At 33.1% G+C, this 16553-nt stretch overlaps 1 protein-coding gene and 1 pseudogene across 1 annotated transcript; both read right to left on the bottom strand.

Annotated features, from left to right (window-relative positions):
• Positions 1 to 761: 761 nt before the first annotated feature.
• Positions 762 to 3388, bottom strand: LOC145611375 (flavonol synthase/flavanone 3-hydroxylase-like). Its single transcript, XM_081666701.1, has 3 exons — positions 2852 to 3388; positions 1593 to 1920; positions 762 to 1306 (listed from the first exon to the last, which is right to left on the bottom strand). The coding sequence occupies exons 1-3, from the start codon at positions 3328 to 3330 to the stop codon at positions 1094 to 1096; spliced, it is 1020 nt and encodes a 339-aa protein (XP_081522827.1). The 5' UTR covers positions 3331 to 3388; the 3' UTR covers positions 762 to 1093.
• Positions 3389 to 7850: 4462 nt separating this feature from the next.
• Positions 7851 to 10123, bottom strand: LOC145610975 (flavonol synthase/flavanone 3-hydroxylase pseudogene; annotated as a pseudogene).
• Between the last annotated feature and the right edge of the window lie 6430 nt (positions 10124 to 16553).

The raw sequence follows: 16553 nt of genomic DNA, 5'->3' as shown, positions 1-16553 counted from the left end.
GTCATATCATGGAAGTAATACAGAAATGGACATGGTGAATTTTGAAAGGAAAATTCATTATTCTAAATAAAAATGTGATACTAATATGCACTTTCTTTTTATAATTTTTTTTAAACCTTCAAGGTTGTCGATGTTGCTATTTTATCTGGAAGCCTACAATCAGATGTGGAGATGTATGTTGCGGAGATGGATGCACCTGCACCTGAGCATTACCATTAGCATCAACAATACCCACGACTCGATCCAACTAAATGTTACTTACTAGCCAATAAGCTGCTTAAAGAGTTGCATCATCTTACAAAAATTGCTTTCATTTTCTCTTAATTAGCGTAAACAAGTGTATTTTCACTTGATCGTCTTCAATCAATGTCTTGTTTCTTTAATTTGGATTTTGACATATATATTCGTAATTGTTATGTGTCTTCTTGTACTTCATATCTTTAATTTACTCATTGTTTTGTACCTCGTAAAAGTTTATAACTTGATTTGATTAAGTTTATATATATTATGATGTTATGTTGGAGTGTAAATTAGCAATTAGAGTGGAGAGTCATTAAGTTTATATGTATTATGATATTATGGAGAGTCATTTTTTTTTTTTTTTGAAAGATATTATGGAGAGTCATTCGATGTTGGTTAAATTAAGTTTATATATATTATGATATTATGGAGAGTCATTTTTTTTTTTTGGAAAGATATCATGGAGAGTCATTCGATGTTGGTTAAGCGTAGATAAAAATAAAAAATAAAAAATAAAAAAGTTAAAATAAAAAAATCATACACATTAGACATTTTAATCCACTAGGCTTCTTGTTACACAAGCAATTTCTAAAATGAGGCGATGTCGTATAATGTCGTGAAATGTAAATTTGCACCTCATTTCTCAATAAAACTCATATCAAATATCCTATTTGATCACCATAAACGAACTTATAAATTGTTCTGTAAAAACACTTATTCTAAAAGAGAAAATACAACATACATAAATCTTCAATACATCAAACTAGTACACAAAGTTGCATAGCCACATCCCTTGTGCTACAAATCGCACATTTATTCATGGACTCATAAGTCATAACATTACATTAGTTTACTACTGTGGTTTATTGTTGAACTTGCAATAAGTATAGTCACGATACTTCTTAGTCTTATATTTGGCCGGATTTTCGTCATTGACGAGCTTAGGAACCGGTCCGACTGTATGCTCCAACGGCGGCTCTAAGAACACTGGCCATGACATTCTAGTTCTGTCTTTGGTCACAGTTGTTCTATGCAAAACCGCCTTGTATTTTCCATTGCTCATGATCTGCCAACCAAAGTATAAATTCATGTAGCACAACATTGCATTATATATATATATAAAAAAAATGGTATATTATGGACTAATATATATGAAGTATACAAGAAATTCCAGGCTAGCCTAAGATCAATGTGATATATATGAAAAGTCAAACTGTAACGACAAATTTTATGGAAACAGTGGAAGTATATAAGAAAGTCAATACTAACCTAAGATCAATTTGATACGTATTAAAAGTCAAACAATAGATTTTATAGAAACAGAGGAAGTATGCAAGAAAGTCAAGACGAACCTCAATTTGATCACCAATGTGGATAATAATGGCATTAGGAATATATTTCACGTCACACCAACCACCATCCCTACGAACTTGAAGGCCTGGAACACCGTTAGGGATGAGCAATGTGATGGCGCTCATGTCCGTGTGAGCCGGAACACCAAGGGCTAAATCAGGACGAGGACAAGGAGGGTAGTAATTGATCTTCATCAAGTACTCTAAATCATCACCTCCTAAACCATGTTTTAGTTCATGGCCTTCAAGTCCTAATCCTAGTGAGAGATATTTGAAGAGCTTGTCTCCTACAACTCTCAAGTACTTAGCATACTCTTCATTAGCTTCCCTGCACATTTAGATAGTTTAATTTTATTATGGTCTAGTTGGTAGCAATTTGGACTGTTAATAAGGCCATTTATGACTGTTATGCATGAACTTTTTGTCTAATCCTCTTTGTAGGATAATATAACTCAATAAATAGAGTGATTTTCATTTCTATCAACATTACAACATTACTGAAAGTGAGGGATAATTCAAATGGTTAATGCTCCCCTTTCGACTCCAAGTGATCTTGGGATCGATTTTCATTACCCGCCCTTGTGGCTCTCTAAAAAAACACACAAAAAAAAAAAAAAAAAAACATTACTAATAAGATATGTAAGATGTCTAATGATATTATTTTAAAACTTCGTGTGTCCTAAAGCTAAAGGTCACGAGGTGTACATTGTTTACAATAATTTCAACCTTACTTTGATATTTATTGACTTTATTTTGGTCGTATTTAGTTTTATTAGACATTTGGTTTGCTTTTTGATCCAATTCTTTTTTTTTTTTTTTTTTTTGGCTCAATCCAATTCAGATTAATTTGTTGACTTTGCCAAATTCAACTTGAGCTTGGTCTATGGCCTAGAACAAAACAAAATTATAAAGTAATGATAAATTTATAAAATGGACCGTATACTCCCTTCATAATAATTCATACATTTTAATTTTTAAAAATATTTTAATTATTTTTTAACTAATGTACAAAGTATAAAATAAAATGTTAAGTGAGATAATTTTGGATTCATCTCAATGTATATATTGAAATATCAAATTTTTATAAATTTATCAATACATAATTATAGAATTTGATACTCAAAGTAACGAAAAAGTGAAAATATGTCAATTATTATGGAACGAATAGAGTAATTAAATTAGAAATAGAACGAATAGCATATATTAACAAAAAATAATACAAAATAAAAATAAATAAATAAAAAAATTAGAAAGCTTACTGATAAGATGCAGGAATCTTGGGCCAAAATCTGAGGTTAATAGCAGATTGAGGCCAAATCCTATGAAAAATATGATCAACCCACCCCTGTTTTTTCACCCCTGTTTTTCCTTCATCTTCCTTCTGAAGACTAGTCCCATATCCTTCAATTGACCCTGGAAGTTTCCCATATTTCTCCTTCTCTTGTTGTGGCAGCTCAAAAAACTCCTTCCCAACTTTCTGCAATTTCTCAATAACTTCACTTGGTATGCCATGGTTTATGATTTGGAATAAACCGGTTTCAGTGCTCGCTTTCGCAATCAGCTTGACTAGCCTATCCTCATCTGTGTCGTCGAGCTCGATCACCGGGATTTCGAAATTGGTATCTTGAATGGTTGTCATAGAAGGTTGATCTGTTTCTGGCCATATGAAGTTTGATGGGATGGTGTCTTTGGATATTGTGTTTGATGCCATGGATTGCACTCTTCCTACCTCACCCATGACTTTCACTTAGAGTATACTATTGGAAAGTCAATGTTTTTGTTTCAATGAAATTTGAAGGGAGTTTTGTAAATTTATTGAATGTTGTTGCCAGTTATAAACTGCTTATATATAGTAGTTGAGTGTACTACACTTACACAACGAGTAGATTAAAATATAGCATCTAGTCAAAGAAGTATAAAGTGGATAATAGAAAAAAAATTTCATTTTACCATATACACTATTGTTTGCAAATAAAGTGTTGACTCACTGGGTAAAATTTTTACTTCAGATCTACTGTAGAGGTTTAGGGTTCGAATCCAACCAAGTGAGGGTATTTGGAGGTGCCCTTACCCTCCCTTCTACTCTTAGGTGGTTGGCTCATAAATAATAACTAAAAAAATCGTGCTGCTACATGCAAAATATATCACTATAATAATCCTAATAAATTACTTTCTATAACATGAGGTAACTTATTGTTTTCTTATTTGTTTCCAAAACACATACGAAGTAGGTACTATGCGTTCAGAAATCAGAATAACTGTTTTATTTATATACTCCCTCCGTGTTTTTTTTTAAGTGTCACAGTTTGACCGACACATAGTTTTAGGCAATTTAAATAAAATAAGAGGTAAGTGGAGTAGTTGGAGTATTAAAAAATTGTAAAAGAAAGATAGTAGGGTTAATAGTTTATTGAAAAGTAATAAATGTGAGAGGAAAAATATAATTAAAAAAAATTGTAATGGGTTTGGGTTGGGACCATGAGTGGAGAGAAATATAATATTTTAATGTAATTTTTTGCCAAAAAAAAAAGTGTAACACTTATTAAAAACACGGAGGGAGTATGATCTCTTTAGTATAGATATATCGGCTAAATCGCCTAAATGCCCTATCCTTCCAAGAAAAGGACAACGCATTGATAACGTGAAGAAGTTGACTGATCACCACTGGCTTGACCTTGAAAATTATGCAGCCAAGAGTCAAGTATTGGTTTTTCCATTCAACACTCGTATTATGTTCAGTAGGAAGTAGTAAGGGAGAAATGTTATGTACTAGTATTTGTAAATACATACTCCCTTCGTGTTTTTTAAGTGACACACTTTTTATTTCCGGCCGTGTTTTTTTAAGTGACACATTTTCTCTTTTAGAAATTCCTTACATTTTAATAATATATCTTCACCCCACTATCTCTTACTTTATCATTTTTCACTCCTTTCATGATCCCCACTTCCTCTCACATTCTTTTACTTTATCATTTCTCATTCCTCCAACCTACCCCACTAACATCTTATTTTATTAAAGTCAATAAAATCTCTAAACTCTGTGTGGTCAAACTGTGTACTTAAAAAAACCTGGAGGGAGTAACAATGATTAAAAGGAGAGAGAGAAAAAAGGAGAGGGATAGGAAGAGAGAGCTCTTTATGTGGACCTACTTATTTTTTTGTCAGATTGTCTCACGTGATAGGGGATCACATGTTATCGTTCCACTGAAAGCTTATATAATACCATTGAATTTTTAGTGGTACTATTTATACAAAAATTTAGTACAACTGAATGAATATATAATACCACTATATGCATATATTACAAATTCTTAAATAGACCTGGTTCACACTAATTTATTGTGAACCACTAACATTAGAGACAATATGATTGTTTTATTAATAAAAAAAAAGGTCACTATATTAACATAAAGGTTATTATGTTGAAATAAAAGTTAGTGTGACATTATAAAAGCTATAAGAGCTTAATTTTTTTAATGAAATTTTTAATATAATGGTCAATATGAATAATAAAAATCACGATATTAAAATTAGGTCACTATTCAACATAATGTCGTATTTTAAGTTCATAATAATATTAAGGGTCACACATGGTTTAAAAAAAGTTACTATGTTAAAAAATAAGGTTACTATGTTAAAAATAAGGTTACTATAATATAATTAGGGGTCACTAAGTTGAATATAGTACTAGTTACGTGTGTATAAACCTTAGGTCCACGATACGAGTAATATTATTGTGGACCAGGTCCACGCAAGATTTGTTGTGCATATATAGTATCATTGTATGTTTAGTGGTAGTATTTGATCATCCAATAATACCAGAATTTGCATTCGTTTGTACATATGTGTAATTACATAAATGTCTCTTGTTATGCATTTCTATATGCATAACATTCCTCCCTTTAAAATCTCTCTATCTTTTTAGAGTCAAAGACTCACCAACTATAGGCCATGGAAGTCTTCTCTATTAGTGGCAACTAGCAGGAAAATATATTATGTACGTAGTATAAAATTAGATAAAATTATTGACATTATTTGGCATGTCCTATGTATTTTTCAAGCTATTAATCCACTTTATTAGACTAATTGAGTAATTATGTAGCACGCAATGTGTAGTATAAATATATATTACTATAATTAATATACCAAAGAATGAGTCTTTGTGGCCAATTATTATTATTTTTTAATCGCTGTCAAAATTCCAACCTCCTTTGTACAAAAAAAAAAAAAAAAAAATAAAAAAAAAAAAAAAAATAAAAAATTAAAACAAAATAAATTCCAAGCTCTTTGAGCATTATCCTTGAAAAAAAAAAATGCTCATATAAGTTTTATTATTATAACCGTTGAACAATTCTTATATTGAATTCTTGGTATTTGTAATTTTATTGTGGAGTACATCTTATTTTATAGTACACATATATTGAATTCTATTGTATTTAATTATTTATCAAAACTTATTTAAGTAGGAAATTGAATGGTTCAAGCAATCGGTTACAGTTTCACTTTCGGTTTCAAGATATTCTTGATGAAATTGAATCTTAGTCTAACACATAAATATGATTGGTTTAACTTGCAAGAAGTGTATGTAGGAGTATGTACTATAAATCAATTCAAAGTGGAAGGAGACAAACTTAATTAATACGAGTATGGAAATTGGATGGTGCAATGCACGTTTTCAAAAGTGGTATCCTAGCTATGTTTCTTTGTATTGAATTATACTTTTATATTATTTGAGTTTGAAAATTATGTATTTTTTTATTTTCAAACACTGTTATTTCTCAATGATCTATTTTCCTTATGAAGATAGATTAAACATGTATTTAGGTTTGAAATTTTGAATTACATGTTTTTATACTCTATGTTCTAAGGCCATGTTTTCGTACGTTGAAATTCAGTTCAGTTCAGTTCAACTCAGTTCAGTTCAGTTCAGTTCAGCTCAGATCCTAATTTCCTTCTCTTATAAAATAGTCATTTTAGTTCAGTTCAGTTCAGTCCAGTTCAGTTCAGCTCAGTTCTATTCAATTCAGTTCAGTTCAGCCGAGTTCAGTCAATGAGAACAGGCCTAATTCATGTTTAGAGTACATTTTCCTTTTATTCTTTAATTAGGTTTGCAAGACATATATACATATACGTTTAATGTTGACTAACTTATATGGTTAAACAGGGTGCCTGAATATTGTACATCTGCAGATTGCATAAAGCCATAAATTATGTATTGAATTAAAGTAGCTATGAGTCCCATAATATTATACTTGTTTTTTCCAAATTTATATTTTCATACTTTCCAAATCTAGAATTAAGAATATACTACGTAAAAAATCATAATTAATTCTCCTTAATATTTTCCTAACAATTTGAAAATTATACATATACTCTATAGTGTGTTCACCTTTGTCGGAAAAAAAAAAGAAAAAAAGAAAAGGAAAAAAAAGTGTGTGTTCACCAAAAGTGCAGTCATTTGTGGAATGGAGACGTAAATAATTTTCTTGATATGCTTACAATCAAGTGAATCCATCCATCTTAAGGTATCTAGTGGATTAGATTAGATATTACTCTTAAGAGAATGTAACTTTCTGAATTGTAATATATATTATTTATATATAATCTATCCATCCACTCATCCACTACGTACTTTTCGTTTTCTCTTAGTGACTTAGGGCATTTTCACATTTACTTAATTTCAGTTTAGTTTAGTTTAGCTCCAATCAATTCAGTTCAGTTCAGTTCAGCTCTAATCAAATCTATTCAGTTCAGCTCCTAATTTCCTTTTCTCATAAAATATTCATTTCAGCTCACTTCAGTTCGGTTCAGTTCAGCTCCAATCAGTTCAGTTCAGTTCAGCTCATTTCAGTAAATGTGAACAGGCCCCTAGTGTACATATAATTTGAATCATTTAAATAATTTGATAATACATACATATTTTCATTATTGATAATATTGTGGTCAAGAGGTATTGTTGTATTATTGTATATAAGACATTAACATTTTTAACGAATGTTATAATTAACACTTACTAGTTCAAAAATATATCAAAACAAGTTCAAAATTTTTTAACAAGTTCAAAACAAGTTCAAATATATATCAAAACAAGTTCAAAACAAGTCCAAGCAATTTTAACGAATGTTATAATATATCAAAACAAGTACAAATTAAATATACAACTTAATTGACCATAGATTATAGTCATTATACAAGTTCAAAAATTAAATTGTATAGCAAATTCGCTAGTGTATTACAAATCTGATCTTTGCATGTACATTATTGGGGTATCTTATTAAGCTTGCAATAGCCGTAATCACGAAACTTCTTAGTCTTATATTTGGCTGGATTTTCTTCACTGACGAACTTAGAAAGCGGCCCAACGATATGCTCCGATGACGGCGACAAGAACACCGGCCACGAAATTCTTGTTCTATCCTTGCTCACTGTTGTTCTATGCAACACAGCCTTGTACTTTCCATTGCTCATGATCTATACGTGACAATTAGAATATTAACGTTACATATACAATGCACGTATTTACAACTAGATTATTATAATGTTACATATACAAGAAAATCCAAATAAGGCGCGATTGTTACCTCAATTTGATCACCAATGTGGATTATTAAGGCATTAGGAACATAGTGAACGTTATACCAACGACCACCCCTACAAATTTGAAGGCCTGGTACGTTGTTGGGGACAAGCAATGTGATGGCGCTCATGTCGGTGTGAGCCGGAACACCAAAGGCTAAATCCGGACGAGGGCAAGGAGGATAGTAATTGATCTTCAACAAGTACTCTATATCATCACCTCCCAAACCCTCCTTTAGCTCATGTTCTTCAAGTCCTAAGCTTAGTGAGATATATTTGAAGAGTTTGTCTCCTACATTTCTTAAATACTTGGAATATTCCTTGTTAACTTCCCTGCACAATTTAGTTTATATGGGTGGGCCCAAAAACAAATCCATCAAAGTCCAAGTAATGTTTTGGACACATATAAGCCCAAAGAGTTGCATTAGAAAAACCACGCCCTGTTATCTTAAGTAATTGATACGAGTATATTTTTGTTGTTTGGCAGTTAAAGTTAGGCTTCCTCTTCATCTTATTGTTATTATCTATTAAAAATCTGAATATCTGATCATCTTAGTTACATTCGTACCAAAACATAGTCCTAACATTGATCGCATAGTATACTTAGTGGTTTGTTTTGATGAGTATATTCAAAATATTAGCAATTTGTATGTAAGTTATAATAACATGCAAATAAATTTAATAGTGATTATATATGTGTATTATACTATTATTCATCCTTAAAATGACCATCTAGCAAAATTCAACAACAAATCGTCTTCAAAAAAAAAAAAAAAAAAAAAAAAAAATTCAACAACAAATCAAAATAAATAATTTTAAAAATAAATAAATAAAGGAAATTTTGTCAGAAAAAACCATTTATAACAACTATTTTGTTGGAAAAAACCTTATAAAAATTTTTTGGCAAGGAGAAACCAAATTGTAAAATATTTTTGTTGAATACAATCAAAGATATCTAATAACTCAATTAACCACTAATTTTCCCTTAATTCTTCTAATTACTCATAATTTTAACTTAATATCTTTAATAATTAAGTTGATTTATACATTAAAAAAAAAGACTCTTCGAAGGAGGGTGTTCGACGACGGTAAAGGGAAAAGGGAGGGAGTCGGTTTGGTGGTGGAGGTTGGTTAGCGAGGGTGAGGGGATCCAGGCGGCGGTTGGGGCTGGGGGAGGGGGCTGCTGAGCTGCTGCCATGGGAGGGGGAGAAGGAGAGGGTGGATGGTGGTGGTGAGGATGGTTTTTTATTTTTTTTTTATTTTTATAAATCAACTTAATTATTAAAGATATTAAGTTAGAGTTATGAGTAATTAGAAGAATTAAGAGAAAATTAGTGGGTAATTGAGTGATTAGAGGTCTCAGGTTGTCTTCAACAAAATTATTTCATAATTTGGTTTCTCCTTGCCAAAAAATTTTTATAAGGTTTTTTCCAACAAAATAGGTGTTATAAATGGTTTTTTCTGACAAAATTTTCATAAATAAATAAGACTTACCTATAGGATACAGGAATTTTGGGCCAAAATCTGAGATTAATAGCTGAAGGAGGCCAAATTTTATGAAAAATATGAGAAGTCCAACCTTTTTTCACCCCAAATTTACCCTCATCTTCCTTATAAAGGCTAGTTCCATATCCTTCTACTGACCCTGGAAGCTTAGCATAACACTCTTTTTTATTATTTGGCAGCTCAAAAAACTCCTTTCCAACTCTTTGCACTTTTTCTATCACTTCACTTGGTATTCCATGGTTTATTATTTGAAACAAACCAACTTCACTACTTGCCTTGGCAATCAGCTTCACCACCCTTTCCTTGTCCGAGTCCTCGAGATCGATCACCGGGACTTGAAAGTCGGTCTCGTGGACGGTTGTGATCCCTGGTAGTTCATTCTCTGGCCATATGAAATCTGAGGGAATTGTAGTTTCTGATCCTATGAAATGCTCTTTGTTCACCTCCATAACTTTAGCTAATGGCTATAATTTTTTTTGTGTTTTTTATGGTTCGAGTTTGTAAACTGTGTAATCCACTATGTTTATTTTATAATTTGTACCACAAATAATGGAAGTGATGATTTATTTATTTATTTTTTAATTGCGATTATACTTTCCAACAATTCTATAAAACTTCAAATTGCAACTTATTTATACATGTAATTTAACTATGTTCCAATTTAGCTATAGTAATCTAGATTGGAACTATGTTACAACGTGATGATACATGTGTTTTAACTAATTTGCATATGCAACACGGTTATACGTAATTTAACAACTACTATGTTTTGTTTTATGCGACTATGCATTTCAACAATTCTAAACAATGTTGAGTTACATTTCTTTAGAAAATAAAATTTTAAAAAAAAGTCAATTACAACTCAAAAGCACAAGTATACTAACTTCCAAAATGATGATATATATACATGTACTATCAATATATAAAATTAAACTATATTTTCACCGTACTGTTTCAGTTAAAATATAACACTTTAATTTAGTTTGTCTTTTCTCAAGTGTCATAGTTTAAGCATCTTCTTTAACTTAAAGAAGTCCTACTTTTGCATGCATTTTGATAGCTCTGATACTGAAGAATCGAACAATTAATTAAGTAGGTTTCTAGCTAGTAACATATCTACTATCAACATTATTATGATAATTTTTCCATCAACAAAGTAAAATAGCGAAATTCGTAGAGGGCGTAAATTAACTTATAGTCGTCTGAAATTACATCGATCAAATTAAAACCTCTACCCTATCGACCACCTATCTTATATTAGAAATACACATGAAGTTCATCGAATTGGAATGATGTCTTTCCAACAAATGAAAAAGGCTCTATTAATATGCGTCGAAACATGGCACTTAGTAAAACCCAGCGACTTTGGATTTGATAGACTTGTAGTGTCTCCAACAAGCATTGAGATAACATTGGAAATGTTAGGCCTATCTTATGCATCTTCTTGAACGCAAAAAAGCCCTACTTGTATGCATTTTGATATCTCTACTACTGAACCTTGATCATCAACAATTTTGGGATCAATAAATGGAAAAATATTACCTGCACTCGGTAATTTCCTAGTCTATTCATTATTCATACATTAATATGTAATATATATAGATATTAATCATAATGTAATAAATATCATGAAGATTACAATAATGAAATTTATGTGAGAGTTTGAGGCCGACCTAGATATTCTAAAAGGCTTAATGATTCTTCATCAAACCATTTTTAGCATACATAGGATTATGGGGCAAACTCCAAGAGACAAACACACATTTCACAAATTAACATCATCTCTACATCATAGGTCAATATTGTTTCTAAGACAAATAAGTATTTTACACTAGAAATTCTTTTATCACATGAGAATTATTACCTCAGTTGCCTGAACTAAATAAAAAAAATTCAAGTGCAGCAACACCAACACAACTACTTCATCATCCCTTTAGGGTACCGACCACATGTCCACATGTACTTGAAATAGACATGAAATTCATCGAATTAGAACGATGTTTTAACTTCCAACAAAGAGTCTAGCTCAAATAGAAGCCTTACCAAATTTTCACTTGAGAACCCACTTGGATTAAATTCAGCAAGTCTAAACAATTTTATTTCCTCTTACCCAAGAAAAGTTTTTCTCCCTCCTTAAAAAAAACCATTTTCTCTCTCCTGCTCACTACTCCATACTTTTCAATGGCCGATTCCAAAAAGATTTTTTCTACGTACGTGGAAATGTATCGGATGAAAGAGATAATTGAGGAAGGCAATAGGGCTTCTTTGAGGAATCATAGGAGTGAGTGGGGAATTGCAGCGAACAAATACGGTGGCAATTCAAAGAAGTTCAACTTGAAGAAGGCTCATGCTGCTGCTGCTGCTGCTGCTCTGGTGATACCGATTGATAAAGTTGAAAAGGAAATGAAAAGGATCTTGGGAGAACTCCGATGTGAAGATGAGTTGGTACTTGACAAAAAACAGAAATCGAAGAACAGGACACAGAGATTTTGTTGGCTTTACTGCTCTATCCTTAGATTTCGAGCTCTTGCCTTAACTAGAAACTAATACTCAATGTTTGAGGAGAAAACCTCCATTATTACAGTAGAGAGAGAAAGCTCTCATTTCAGAAGAGAGAGAAAGTGTTTTTATCTAATTGAATGAATTAAAGAAAGCTAACTACCTTATTTATGTAAAAACATAACAAATAGAAAAGCATAACAAACTTAGTGTTGACTCAGCATAAGTTGTTATAACAACTTTGCTGACTTATTTCGTGCTGTGAGCTTTGGCTTCAGTCTTGGACTCATCTATCTTGGGCTGAGATCCAGTAGTCTCAACACCCCCCCCCCTCAAACTTGGCTGGGGGAAAAACATGCCAAGTTTGGAAAGCAGAGAATTAAACTGCTCAGAAGGTAACACCTTGGTCAGTACATCAGCAAGCTGGGAAGAAGTAGGAAGATAAGTGAGCTGAATCAGACCCTCCAAGACCTTTTCTCTGGTGAAATGGCAGTCTATGTCAATATGCTTAGTCCTCTCATGGAATACAGGGTTCTTTGCAATGTGTAGAGCAGACTGATTATCACAATGTAACAAAACTGGAGGAAGACCTGTAACACCAAGTTCACCAAGTAAACTGACCATCCAAGTGATGTCAGAAGCAGCATGAGCCATGGCTCTATATTCAGCCTCAGAAGAAGATTTAGAGACTGTAGATTGCTTCTTAGATTTCCAACAAATAAGAGAACTTCCAAGTTGAAGAACATATCCAGTGATAGATCTCCTTGAATCAGGGCAGGCTGCCCAATCAGAGTCTGAGAAAGCCTGAAGAGTGATCTTTTCAGAAGCTTTCAATAAGATACCTTGACCAGAAGTGCCATTAATGTATCTGAGAGTATGTTGAAGAGCCTTCAGATAAGAATCTCTTGGAGCTTGCATGAACTGACTCAATTTCTGGACTGTAAAACACAAGTCAGATCTTGTGTTGGTTAAGAAATTGAGCTTACCAACAAGACTTCTGTAATATGTAGAATCTGAGAGAAGAACACCATCATCTTGGCTGAGATTCAAATTAACAGGAAGAGGAGTAACAGCCTTCTTTGATAAGTCTAGACCACATTCAGCCAAAAGTTCCCTGGTAAATTTATTCTGAGCGAGAACCACTCCATCAGGCATATAAGTGATCTCCAAACCCAAGAAATAGTTCAGTTTACCCAAGTCCTTAATACTAAACACTTTGTCCAGGTGTGACTTTAATGAATCAATGGAAGAAGGATCATTCCCTGTGAGAATAATGTCATCCACATAAACAGCAGCTATTGTCATGTTATCACCCTCTTGTTTAAGGAAGACAGAGTAATCATTCTTGCATTGTTTAAAACCTTGAAGCTGTAACTCTGTATGTAACTTGGCATACCACTGCCTGGATGCCTGTTTGAGTCCATATAGTGACTTTTTCAACTTACAAACTTTGTCACCATGTCCTGTAACCCCTTCTGGCAGCTGCATATACACCTCCTCATGTAAATCACCATGAAGGAAGGCATTGTTCACATCAAGTTGGAACAATGACCAACCCTTAGAAGCTGCCAAAGCAATAAGAGCTCTAACAGTAGACATTCTTACAACAGGAGAAAAAGTTTCCTGATAGTCTATGCCATATTTTTGTGTGTAACCCTTGGCAACTAACCTTGCTTTGAACCTCTCAATAGTACTATCAGCCTTGAGTTTGATCTTATACACCCATTTACACCCAATTGGCTTCTTACCTTTGGGAAGATCCACTATGTCCCAAGTGTTGTTTACCTCAAGGGCATGCAATTCCTTTGCCATAGCTTCAACCCAACCAGGATGAGTAGAAGCTTGTTTATATGACTTTGGTTCAGTAAGATCAAGGGACTTAGCAGCAAAAGCCAGATGAGAATCTGGAATACTGGTAAAGGACACCAGATTACACCAATGAGAAGTAGAGGACAGCATCACAAAATCATCAAAATGTTTGGGTGTTTTCTTAGGTCTAGCAGACACTCTGACAGATGACTGGGGTGCAGCAGGGGTATGAAGTGAAATATCAATGAGAGGGTCTTGGGTTGTAGAAGTAATTTCTGGAGTAGGGATAGGTGAAGAAATAGGTGTGAGATCAGGAATAGACTCAGAGACGGGGGTAGAAGAAGAGAAAGAAAAAGGATCATCAAAGAAATGAGAAAAAGTGGGATTGGGCATGAAAAATTGAAAAATAGGTTGGTTTGAATGTTCAGCATCTCTAAGGTGAAAAGGAAAATGTTTTTCATGAAAAACAATGTCCCTAGAGATGGTAATTGTATTAGAAGTGAGATGTAAAACTTTATAAGCTTTCTGTCCAACAGGATATCCCAAGAATACACATGCATCAGCTCTTGGGTCCATTTTTGTTCTGTGAGTATTACTTGTGGACACATAACACAAACATCCAAAAACCCTTAGATGGCTTAAATCAGGTGGAATACTGAAAAGTTTATGATAAGGTGACACATTATTAAGGACAAACAAGGGCATCCTATTAATCAGATGAGTAGCACAAAGAATACATTCACCCCAATATCTGATTGGTAATTTAGCCTGAAAGAACAAAGCCCTAGCTGTTTCTAGCAAATGCTTGTGTTTCCTCTCAACCACTCCATTTTTCTGTGGAGTGTCACTACAACTCCTATGATGGTCAATACCATTTTTCTCAAAGAAACTAAGGATAGGACCTTCTGTCAGTTCTTTAGCATTATCACTCCTAATGCACTTAATAGACAAACCAAATTGATTTTTAACAAAAACATCAAAAGCTTTAAGAATTGGAACAACATCAGACTTAAATTTGATGAATTTGACCCATGTCATCCTAGTAAAATCATCAACAATAGTAACAAACATCTTACAACCAGTATGAGTCTGATGAATAAGGGGACCCCAAAGATCCACATGAATCAACTGAAAAGGTAAACTAGTCTTTATCTCACTGACAGGAAAAGAAGACCTATGTTGTCTTGCCTTAGGACATATTTGACAAACAACATCACTAGCATTCTTACAGCTGTAGTCAGGAAAAACAGACTGAAGCTTATTGAATGGTATATGACCAAACCTAAGGTGCCATAATTTGGCCTCGGTAACATTACAACTCAAAGAAACTCTATCATTAGAAACAGTAGATGCTATGTGATTATTGCTATTTACAATCAAGGAAGAATCACCAGTTTGAGAAATTACTCTAGCACCAAAATCTTGATCTGCAAAATACAGTCCTGAGCACAATTTACCAAGAGCAATCTCTTGAGTCTGGGAATGCTCCTGTATTAAGCAAGCATTACTAGTGAACTTAACAGAACATTTATTATCCAAGCACAACTTATGCACTGAGATCAAGTTGAACTGAAATTCTGGGACATATAAAACATCTTTTAGAATTATATGACTGTTAATTCTCACACTTCTTATGTGAGTTACCAGAATTTTCCTACCATCTGGAATAGTGATAGTATTATCTTTTCTATTCAACTCAGATAGACTAGCAAACATTTTCAAATCATAGCATATATGGTCTGTAGCTCCACTATCTATTATCCAGCCAGATTTAAAATGAGATAGGAGACAGAATTTACCTGCAAAGAGAGCTGAACTGTTACCAGCTTCATGAGATTCAGCAGCAGGAATAGTGTTTTGCTTAACATCCTTCTGTTTCTGCATGTAATGCATAATAGCATTAATCTGTTCCTTAGTGAAAGTTGAACTCATCTCTAAGTCTTCAGATTTCCCCTCACTTTCATCACAGTGAGCATAATGAGCAAATTTCTTCTGCTGTGGTGGTTTGTCAGAAGGAAAACCATGTAGTCTGTAACATTTGACCACAGTATGATTGTTCATCTTACAGTATTCACAAAACAATTCTCTTCTCTTGTATCCTGTGCCTTGACTTCCAGAATTATTTCCAGAAAGGAATCTTCCCCCAGAGAAATCATGTTTAGCAAAATTTCCAGAATTTTGACTATGCTGATTATACAAGTGAGGTGGCTTGTATGTCTTATTATCATAGAATTTCCTCCTATCTGTAGCAAAAGCAAGAACCTCAGTGGAACCTGTCATCTCACTAAGTTGCTTGTGCCTTTCCTCTTGTAAAAGCAAATTATATGCCTGATTAAGAGGTGGCAAAGGCATCATCATCAACACATTACTCCTTATCTGTTGATATCCAAGCTTAAGCCTCATCAAAAACTGTAATAACCTTTGATCCTGCTGAATCTTCAAATATTTTGCAGTTAAATTGCAAGTGCAACCAGTGCAAGTGCACATTGGCATAGGACAAACATCATCAAACTGATCCCAAAGATTCTTGATCTTGGCATAATATTCTGGTATACTGTCATTTCCTTGATG

Source organism: Chenopodium album, chromosome 24, assembly GCF_948465745.1.
Source record: "Chenopodium album chromosome 24, dcCheAlbu1.1, whole genome shotgun sequence".
Taxonomy (NCBI): Eukaryota; Viridiplantae; Streptophyta; class Magnoliopsida; order Caryophyllales; family Amaranthaceae; genus Chenopodium; species Chenopodium album.
The sequence above is the reverse complement of the archived record's forward strand: the minus strand, read 5'-3'. Positions and strand labels throughout refer to the sequence as shown.